This window comes from Hordeum vulgare, chromosome 1H, assembly GCF_904849725.1.
Source record: "Hordeum vulgare subsp. vulgare chromosome 1H, MorexV3_pseudomolecules_assembly, whole genome shotgun sequence".
Classification (NCBI taxonomy): Eukaryota; Viridiplantae; Streptophyta; class Magnoliopsida; order Poales; family Poaceae; genus Hordeum; species Hordeum vulgare.
The window spans coordinates 213,119,459-213,130,205 of record NC_058518.1 but is presented as its reverse complement, the minus strand read 5'-3'; the positions used below and the strand labels follow the sequence as shown (position 1 = coordinate 213,130,205).

The following is a 10,747-nucleotide window of genomic DNA, read 5'->3' as shown; positions in this document are numbered from 1 at the left end:
ACCTCTTCATGCAATTTGGTTATCTCCCTTGCAATAACACATGACCTGTACCTCAACACAAATGAAAACAAAACAGGTTAACATATCTGAAAGAAGACTTGCACACACTAATAGCACAATTAATACTTTGTACTTAAATGTGAACAGAGCTGCTCGTACAGTGATTACTATTTTTTGTCTATAGATAGAGGGAAAAAGGGATTATTGACTTCAATAATCATATTAGACGTGTGTGTAACATCGCAACAGAGAGATGTGGTCCTACTACGGTTTGCATGCTTCCACTCGCCATTTTGTATTAAAAATATTTGTAGATCATGCAACAACATGGGTGTGAAGATATATGTTACCTTGAATCACCAAAAGACGAAGCAGCATCAACAAGAAACTGTTGAATTCCATGAGGAGGAACATAGAATATTTGTGTCACAGCCTCACGAGCAGATACCTCAAGCCTAGCTTTTCTTGATCGACCATGCTTTGGTAAAAAACCCACTAGAAATAAAAATCAGTACTAAATCGAAAGAATGAAGGACAGGCCTGGTGCAGTGGCGAAGTACTCCCACTTGTGCCAAGAGGTAATGGGTTCGACAAGGCCTCTCTGCATTGCACTGTGCAGGGGTAAGGCTTGCCTCGTATAATCCTTCCCCAGACCCCACTTGGTGTGGGAGCTTCTAGCACTGGGTCTGTCCTTTTTACTGAATCAAAAGAATGGTTACGACTGATAAACAAAGAGTACAGTATTGATGTATTTTACCAAATGTGAATTCCTCGGTTGGCAAACCCGATGCAGAAAGAGCGGCAATTGCGGCAGAAGGCCCAGGAATGGGAATAACAGGAATTTTTTCAGTCATGCATAGTCTAGCCTGTGAACAACGGTACAACATGCTTAATATCTCACACATCTTGGAACACCACGAGACCTAAAAACAAGTTCTGATGTTGCTCATTGCTAATGAATTTATCTCGTACCAAACGAGCAAGTCATCAACTAACCAATAGCATGTATACCATTCTCTTTACGGTACTGCTAAGTGAAGTGACTATTAGATCATTATCCTTTGCTTATAGAGTAAACTGATTTACCAGCTCCATGCCAGGGTCACTGATGCCTGGAGTGCCAGCATCACTAATCACTGCAATTGCTTCCCCTTCATGGAGCCTCTTTAAGATAATGGGCTCTCTCTCGCGCTCATTGAACTTATGGAAGCTGAGCTGCAAACTTAGATTTTAAGTTCTAAGTTCAACTGTAGACAATCACAGCTATTTCAAAGGTGCAGCTACTCGTAGCTCTTGCATGAAAAAGCTAGGTATGAAATTAACTCACAAGAGGTGTCTTGATGTTGTAATGCTGAAGTAACTTTCCAGAATGCCTTGTGTCTTCAGAGAGTATCACACAAGCACATTTCAGAACACGCAATGCCCTGCAAAAATAATCCTCAGCATATTATAAGAGTATGCGTCAGGAGATGGATGAGAATTTGCTTCGTAGAGGGGACAATAGTCCTACAGATATAATTGTTTAGGAGACATTGGAAGCTTGACTCTGGCCCAAATTGTGCGCTATGTTCTTCTAACCACCAGGAATCGAACCCAGGACCTGGGGTGCTACTAAAGAAACAACCTTTACTCTCTTGATGCTCTTCTCTTTAACTTAGCCATTGTATGTCTTTTCCTTTCTCTCCAGCTACTTGCTGGTGCTTCTTCCCCTCTATGTAATTTCAGTTTTGTCAGACTTTCCCCTTTGGGTGACTTGTAAAGTTATAAAAGAAAATTATCATAGGGGATTTCCCCTGTGCATAAATAGCATGTAATGAGCCATTCATAGACTTCAAAGAAGGGGCAGAGCTCAGGGTCAACAAATCAAAGAGATGTTTTGCTAAAATCAAGTCAGCCATGGCCTCCTCCTTCACAGTAGAAGTTTAAGAGGCTTGCACAAGCCAACTGACGTATGATATACTAAGGGCTATGGAAGCAGTACGGGGATTTAAATAGAACATTGCCTCATCGCTCCACTTACTGTTTTGTAAAAACACATAATTAAAGGTAGGGGTGACCAGCGGTCGTTTGCGGCGGTTGCAGCCTCCCCTACCATGACGGTAGACGGAGGACGCGGCTACCGGGGGGGGGGGGGGGGGGGGGGGGGGGCGGGGCGCGTGAGGAACCAGGTCGTGGAGCTCGTGGCCTCGGTCGTCAGCCAGGTCGTGGCGGCGGCCGTGGGGGAGACCGGAGCAAGTTTTCCTGGAAGAGAGACGACGAGGGCCACAACAACTCATCTGCGTCCAACGTCGCCTCGGGCTCCGACGATACTTCCCACTGGGACGCGGCGGCGACAGCAAAACAGCAGAACCCATAGGGGGGGGGGGGTCTGGAGGCCAAAGAACCAAGGTTCTTCTGAATCAACTGGTGATGGCGTCGGGCGCCAAGTTTCCACTCCGCCTCCACGTCCTCAGGGGAAGCTGAACATCAATCGGGTGAACCCTACCATGAAACTTGAGCCCTGTCCTATTTGCAAATCTCAAGAGCATTCTCCTATATGTTGCCCGCAAGCTTTCTGTGAGAAATGCAGTAATCTAGGGCATCTTGCTTCTGGTTGTCGTGAATTCCTTCCTTGGGAATGTATTGCTCCTATGTGTGCGTTCCAATCCAAGGGACAAGGCTTTTATTATATCCATGATTCCTGCACTGCTAAACAGATGAAAGAGAGGTCCAATAACATTGTAGTCACAATTGTAGAAGGGGAGACATCTACTCGTCAAATGGAATTGGATCTGAATGATTATCTGGCAACTGGGTGGCGCTGTTCGGCTCATGCTATTGGTCCTAGGGTTTTTGTGGTCAGGTTCCCTAATCCTCGTGTTGTGGCACAGATCTGTTATGTGGGAAGGGTTGAACTTAAAACCAGTGGAGCTGTTATTCATGCTACCAAATGGTCTTCAGCTGTTGGCTCTAAGGGGGTGATGGAGGTAGCCTGGGTTAAAATTAGCAATGTTCCGCTAGACAAAAGAAGTGAGAGAAACCTTGCTTTTGTAGCTTCCTTAGTTGGGATCCCCTTGGAGATTGATGCTGCCACTTTGCATCGCCCGGCCTCTGTTCGGGTGAAGCTTGGATGTAGAGATGTGGATGCATTTCCTGCCGTGGCTGAATCTGTTCTAGGTGGTCATTTCTATGACTTCTTCTTTGAGGTGGACCAGGTTCTGGTGAGATACCCTAACAAAGAAAAAAAGATGGTTCCTACTTCGTTGAACTCTGAAAAAAGTCTCCTGGATCCGATAACACTGGCAAAAAAAATGCAACCTGACCTGGGTGAACCCTCCACTGGGCTTGGCAGGGGGGGGGGCCTCTATTCCCCAGAAGGGGGGACAACTTGATCAAATCCAGGAGTCTCAGGGAAGTATGGACTCGGATGACTCGTTGCATACCTCACTGTTTATTGACTCCATGGCGCTGGACTGTATGAAACAGGGTGAAAAAGTAAGTCAAAAAGTGACAGAGATTCACACTGATAATAACACGACTCCTGATAACATCAAAAAATCCTTTGCTGATGTGGTGAGAAAGTCTCCTCAGGTGATGGAGGTGGACGTGACCTGCGAGGCTGGTGCGAATGTTTCCAATGATTACAGAGTTGAGTCGCCTGACTCCTCGATGGATCTTGAGGTGATCCCTACTCCCCCCTGGTTACTGAAGAAAATTTGCGCTTTAGCCTTCGAAATGTGCAGAACAAGACGGAGAAAATTGAAGACAAGGCCATAGCTGCTGCAAGGAAGAGGGACATCGAAGGTACTTCTCGCTGCACCAATCCCTTTGATACTTTATCTAACCCTGAGTTGATTATGACTGCTGTTAAAATGGGGGTTCATATACCGGATGCTGATTTTGCTAATATTGATATCCTTAGAGAACTTGAGAAACTTAGAAATGTAGAATCTAATGGTGGAATGGATGAACATTCTGAAAATAATATGGTTCTTACCAATGCCAAAGGAGATAAAACTCCTTTTGATCTGAACTGGGGGGAGGAAGACAATTTAGAGGATGGAGAGTTCACGGTGAAGTCTAGAAAGAAACAAGATAGAAAGCATAATCCTGTGGTGATTAGGCCTATCACTCGAAGTCAAAAGAACTGCGACTCCTTGAAAAAAGATGAGGGTAACCCTACTCTGCCTCCTAGCAGGGTCACCAAAAAGGGGGGGAAAACTCGGTTGTTAAGTGAATGGTATATTCTGGAACTGTAGGGGAGCAGGTAAGAGACGGATGGCTACCTGTTTCTCTGATATTATCAAAGACCCTTCCCTTGACTTTGTAGGCATTCAAGAAACCAAGAAAAAAGAGTTTCCTCCTAAATTCTTGCGTGAGGTGGATCCCTTGGACGGGTTCGCTTGGAATTGTTAAGCTTCATGCACTAGCCAATGCAACCAAAAGTCCGAACTGATGGAAAGGGCTAGTGCAATCCACATATACTGTAACACCCCCTCTTACATGTGACGGGAAAGACAAGTCAACACCTACAACCGGAAGAGAGCGCCGGCGCGCGAAACTCACGTATGACTCAAGAGGCCTCTACGTGAACACAAAGGGGGGCTATCAGCAATTTTTTAAATAAATTGCGAAAGCCAGGATTTGAACTCAAGACCTTAACTCTGATACCATGTTAAGCTTCACGCACTAGCCAATGCAACCAAAAGTATGAACTGATGGAAAGGGCTAGTGCAATCCACATATACTGTAACAGGAATCATGTTCCCTCTGTGGGTAGATATGGTGGCATTCTGTGTGGGGTTAGAAAAGAGACGCTTGAAGTGGTTTCCTGGTCGATAGGAAGATCTCTTATCCAGGTTACTGTATTTGATGTTAATAGGAAGTGTATTTGGGCACTTGTGGTGATGTATGGGGCGGCCCATGATGATTGTAAAGATGAATTCCTCGATGAGATGATGCATACTTGTTCCAACCTTAGGATCCCCTATATTATAGGTGGTGATTTTAACATAATTCGAGGGATGGAGGAGAAGAATAAGAATCCTAGTAACTTCCAATATATTGATAAGTTCAATGTGGTCATCAACTCCTTAAGCCTTCGGGAGATCCATATGGGGGTTGGCAAGTACACCTGGACTAATAAACAGAGACACCCTACTTTGGAGAAGCTTGATAGAGTTTTTATGAGCTTTGACTGGGAAGATTTGTTTCCTTTGGTATCTGTGCGTAAACTAGTTAGAGATGTCTCAGATCACAATCCCCTCCTTTTGACATCTAACATTGTCAAATCTGAGCCATCCTACGTTCGAGAGTTCAGATTTGAACTCTGTTGGTTAAAGAATGAGAATTTTTATCCTAAAGCGAAGGGTATTTAGGAGCGACCTGTAGGCTCCAGTGACCCTATCGATATTCTGAATATTAAGCTTAAGCGTATCAAGAAGTATTTTAAGGGGTGGGGGTCCAACCCTTTTGGTCATGACAGGAAGAGGAACAAGAGTATTAAAAAGGAGTTGGAAGAGATCGAAAAGAGGGAAGAAGATGGCCCTTTGGACCCTAATACCTATGATAGAAGGACTTTCCTTTATGCTGAACTTAATGAAATCTTGAACAATGAAGAGCTTTTTTGGCTTCAGCATTCTAATGAACGCTGGCTGCTTAAAGGTGACCAGAATACTGCTTTTTTCCATCGGATTTCTAATGGGAGAAAACGAAAGAACACGATTCACTCATTTACCAATGGGGATGTGACCATTGAGGGCACCCCGAATCTCCTGGCCCATGCTACCAGTTTCTATAAAGAACTGTTTGGCCCTGCTAGGGGAAACTTGTTGCACCTATCTCCTGACACCTGGTCCGCTGAGGAAAAGTTGAGTAGTGATGATAATATCCTGCTTACCCGAGAGTTCACTGAGGAAGAGGTTAAAAAGGCCTTATTTTCTATGGATAGCAATAGAGCCCCTGGTCCTGATAATATCCCAGCTGAGTTTTATAAACACTGTTGGGAGTTTGTTAAATCTGATACGATGCGCCTCTTCGATGCCTTTCATAGTAACACGCTCGATGTGGCCCGTTTAAACTATGGTGTAATCACCTTGATTCCTAAATTGAATGGGGCCAAGAAAATTCAGCGGTATAGACCTATTTGCTTACTGCGATGTCCCTACGAGTTGATTACTAAAGTGTTAAATGATAGAGTTGCTGTCTTTACTGATATTCTTACTAGTAGACATCAAAACGCCTTCATAAAACACAGAAACATTATGGATGGCATCCTGGCCCTACATGAGGTTCTGCACCAGACTCAACGCAAAAAGAAAATTGGAATTGTCCTAAAGTTGAATTTTGAGAAAGCATACAATAAAATCAACTAGGATTTCCTTTTGGAATGTCACCGTATTCGCGGTTTCGGAGATACATGGTGTGGTTGGGTCAAAATACCCTTTATAACGGAACTGTGAGTATCAAACTGAACAATGAAAAAGGCCTTACTTTCAGAGCCACAAAGGGGTGCGCCAAGGAGACCCCTTCTCTCCTTTCTTATTCAATCTTGCGGTTGAGACGCTATCTAAGATGATTTTCAATGCTCAAAAAGAACATCTCATCACTGGGCTTGCTCCAGATTTGATTGAAAACGGGGTATCCATCCTTCAATATGCAGACGACATGGTCATCTGTTTTGAGCATGATAGCAATGCGGCTGTTAACCTGAAATTACTCCTCTGTATGTTTGAACTCATGGCTGGGCTAAAAATCAATTTTGTTAAGAGTGAGATTCTTTGTGTTGGGGGGGGGGGGGGGGGGGGGGGATGATGAAACTTTAAAGTTTTATGCAGATTTATTCAATTGTCAAATTGGCCTTATGAAGTATTTGAGGGTTCCTGTTAGCTATTCCAATTTTCGTAACCTGGATTGGCTGTTTTTAGATGAGAGATTCCTTAAATGTTGTGAATCCTGGATTGGTAATGTTGCATCCTCGGGAGGTAGACTAATTCTGATGAACTCCTCCCTTACCACCATTGTCTTTTATTATATGTCCATGTTCTTGTTACCTAAGATGGTCATTTATAAGCTGGACAAACACCGTAAAAGATTCTTTTGCAAGAACATGGGGGTCGCAAGAGATATCACCTGGTGAAATGGAACCATATTTGTAGATAAAAAAAAAGGGAGGCTTAGGGGTGAAAGATCTTCATAAACAAAATATCAGTCTTCTCACCAAGTGATGGTGGAAGATGGAGGCTCAAAATGGATTGTGGCAAGATGTAATTATCGGCGTTCTAGGAATGGGGGTACCCAGACCTGCCTGCCTACGGTCCAGGGCTGGCCCACTTCATCAAACAAACTAACGGGCCCGGCATCACTCAAGGCAAGGCCCTCATGAGGGGCCAAGCCTCACGAGGAGGAACGGCATCAAGACCCGCAGGGGGGCTCCTCAGGACCCCTCCGGAGCGGCGGTTATTCCGAGGCGAGGCCCGGCCTCAGGAGTCAAGGATGACGCAAGGGAAGGACAGGCGAGCAGCAGACAGCGGGGCGGCGCAGTTTCCCCTTTAGTGCAAAGGAGGCAAGGACGTACCAGAGGTTCCCAAGGCATCTCCAAAAGGTTTTCATTCTGGTGCAACAAGACCATGGCCGCCCGCCGGCAGGACGTACGTCATCCCTGAACCCGCCCCTGCAGCGCTGGCAGCCACTTTGCCGGCAAAGACCACTTTTGGACAGCCCCTTCAAAATTGGCCGTTGTGGGATCCCTTCCCGCCGAAACGATTAGGGAAGAGGACCAGGGCCGCCACTATATATAGAGGGTAGGTTACTTCATAGAGGGGGACCCGACTCATTCCATTCACCCACGGGCACAACACCAAGCCTCCGGAGGCCCTCAAGAACATTGTACTAGTTCATCCACCCACCTCCAAGAGAGGCAATCCACCAAAGCAGGAGTAGGGTATTACGCTTCTCAGCGGCCCGAACCTGGATAAACTGTCGTGTCCTGTGTCTTCCTCACCATCGAGTGAGTTCCTTGTCGTGTCCATCGAGTAGCGGGCTAGGCGAAGTTAAGCCGTGAGAGATCTTCGTACACGCCCCTGAGTTCGAATCTTTAGGGTTTTGCGGAGCCCGAAATCCGACAGTAATAAAAGCTAAATATTTCAAGAAAGATGATGTCGCCTCGGTAAAAAGTAAATTTGTGATTCCCCGATTTGGAAGGCCATTATGAAGGTGAAAGAACACTATATGGCTGGCAGAGGAGTCATTTTAAATTCTGGCAACATTGCCAGACTTTGGTTCGGCCCTATCCACGGTAATCCTCCACTGAAAAACACTTATGCAGACTTGTTCAGCATTTGTAATCATCAGGAGATTACGGTGGCGCGGGTCAGGACTGGTGTTGATGATAGTTTCTTCAGGAGACAATTTCACCATCAGCTTTTGGGTCAGTGGGGGGATCTTAAAAACACGGTGGGGGGTGGACAACTTCTGATGCCCCGATTGTTTGGACCCTTGGGAAGTAAAAAGTGTTTTGAACCAAATCTGTCTATGATTATTTAGAGAGAAATATTGTGGACTGTAACTATCGATGGATCTGGAAATCCAAAATCCCTCTTACAATTCAGATCTTCCTATGGCAACTCTTCCAGGATGCTATCCTTACTAGAGATGTGATGAAAAGAAAGAAGTGGGCTGGCAATCCCAGATGTTCGTTCTGTAATGAACGAGAGACATCTCAACATCTCTGCTTTACCTGTCCTGTGGCCAGGGTTGTTTGGAGAACGGTGGGATGTGTTTTTGGTACTAGCCTGGGCCCAAATAATATTTGGCAATATTTCTCATGGTGTTATACATTCCTCCCTGGCAGTGTCAAATTTTACACCCTTGGCTTGGCTGCTGTGTGTTGGGCAATTTGGAATTGCCGCAACCGTGTCACTTTTGAAGATAAGAAGCTGAGTTCCCCTTTTGATGTGGTCTACTCTACTTGTGGCTATCTTAATTACTGGGCGGGTCTGTTAACTGGTGATGAAAGGGAGGCGATGGAACATGGAGCAAAGATACTGAAGAGCAATGCCTCAAGCATGATGCGGATCTGCGCGGCTCCAAAAGACAACTGAAAGAAGTGATGGGGAGGAAGACCCCCATCGAAGCTTTTCGCTTTCTGGCAGCTGCTCCTCGTTTTCATCTCTTTTCCTCGTTGCTCCTACGTGGGCATATATAACTGTTGACTCGGATGTGAGTCTTTCGCGTATTTTCCTTTGCTTTCTCCAACTTGTTAGTGGTAGAAATTGTTTTCTCCTTGCTGTTCGAGGTTAGGCTAGTTGGTTCTTTTAGGTGTTTTTGGGTTTTCGCCCCGCGGTAGGCTGCTCGATGACGAGTGCCTATGGTGGGTTTCCCAAAAATGCTTTGAGCCCGCTCCCCTTTCATGTTTCCTTGGGTGCTCAAACTTTGTATTTCCGTTATGATGAGTAATGGAAAGGGGTTCGCCCGGTTCAAAAAAAAACTTCATAAATGTTACTTGGAAACAAAAAAATTGTCCGAAGTTTGCTCCCCTGTGCCAAAAAAAACAGTACTCCCTCTGTTCGTTTTTATAAGACATTTTACACAGCTTGTTTTGTACTGTTTTGGGCAGTGTCCAAATGTCTAAAATGTCTTACAAAAGTGAACAGAGGTAGTGTCATTTTCATTTTGATTAGCCTAACCATTAGTAATCACCTGGTACTGAGAGGTGTCATACTTACTAACAGCTAAAGTAAATAATATACCTCAAGGTGATATCCTCGAGGTTCCCAATGGGTGTCGCCACTAGATACAACCCTGATTCCAAAGTCTGCATATCAAATTGGAGCAACATCAGAGGTGAGTCAGTAAAGATGCCATTTCCGACTGGAATACAACAAAAATTAAGCTTTGAACGGAAAATTGTGAAGTAATTATTATATTAATACACAGTATTTTCAAAATACCAAGTGTACTACCTCTGTCCCTTAATTGAACTGCAAAAACGCCTTGTATTAAAGGACGGAGGGAGTACCAATACAAAAAGGGGAAATAAAAACTTTCTTCCCGCTTAAGCTGCAGTGCTGCAGTCAGAACCCCCAGTGTGCAACAACGTCACATTCCATAAATCACCGGTGGCTCAAATAATTAAGCAGAAGCAGAGTCAAACGGGAGAGAGGACTACCGTTTCCGAGGCCCGCTGCTCCGGCGAGCCGTTCGAGGCGGCAGCGGGAAGGCGGCTAGGGACCGGAGACGCAACTGCTGCGACACAGCGGAGATGGGATGGGAGACAGCGGGGAGTGGCCAGCGTAAGGGAGAAGAGGGCCTGGAGGCGGAGCAGAGACGCCATTGGCGGTGGCGACGGGGGAGAGTTGTCTAGATAAGCGTATAGTTTTGCAAAAAGAGGAAATGAAATCGGATCTGATCGAGACGATCAAGCGCCTAGCTTTTGGTCCCAAAGGACCAGAAGCAGCTTTACGGCATCTCCAATGGTTACATGGTAGTTGTTCGTAATTTTAACACATACTTCCTTTGTTTCTAAATATAAAATCTTTTAAAGATTGCAATATAAACTACATACGGATGTATATAGACATATTTTAGAGTGTACATTCACTTATTTTGTTTCGTATGTAGTCTCCTAGTGAAATCTTTAAAAGGTCTTATATTTTGAAATGGAGAGAGTAGGATTTTTGATGATGTGTCATGCAATAAATAAATAAAAAGAGCAAGGTTGTATGTAAATTAACCAACACCCTTGCACAAGCTCCGATGTAGAATGAGA

At 44.9% G+C, this 10,747-nt stretch overlaps 1 protein-coding gene across 3 annotated transcripts in view; it reads right to left on the bottom strand.

Annotated features, from left to right (window-relative positions):
• The window catches only part of LOC123428892 (ribosomal RNA small subunit methyltransferase I), a 39,006-nt gene extending 28,601 nt beyond the window's left edge, over positions 1-10,405 (bottom strand). The window contains exons 1-7 of one of the 3 annotated variants that reach the window (XM_045113006.1): positions 10,148-10,405; positions 9,729-9,793; positions 1,328-1,424; positions 1,087-1,215; positions 758-866; positions 351-495; positions 3-45 (exon numbers count right to left, since the gene is read on the bottom strand). In XM_045113006.1, the coding sequence (XP_044968941.1) occupies positions 3-45; positions 351-495; positions 758-866; positions 1,087-1,215; positions 1,328-1,424; positions 9,729-9,793; positions 10,148-10,312 (753 nt within the window). In that variant the 5' untranslated portion in view covers positions 10,313-10,405. The remainder of the gene's footprint in view (positions 1-2; positions 46-350; positions 496-757; positions 867-1,086; positions 1,216-1,327; positions 1,425-9,728; positions 9,794-10,147) is intronic. The other 2 variants (XM_045113001.1, XM_045113011.1) reach the window with 2 other exon arrangements.
• Between the last annotated feature and the right edge of the window lie 342 nt (positions 10,406-10,747).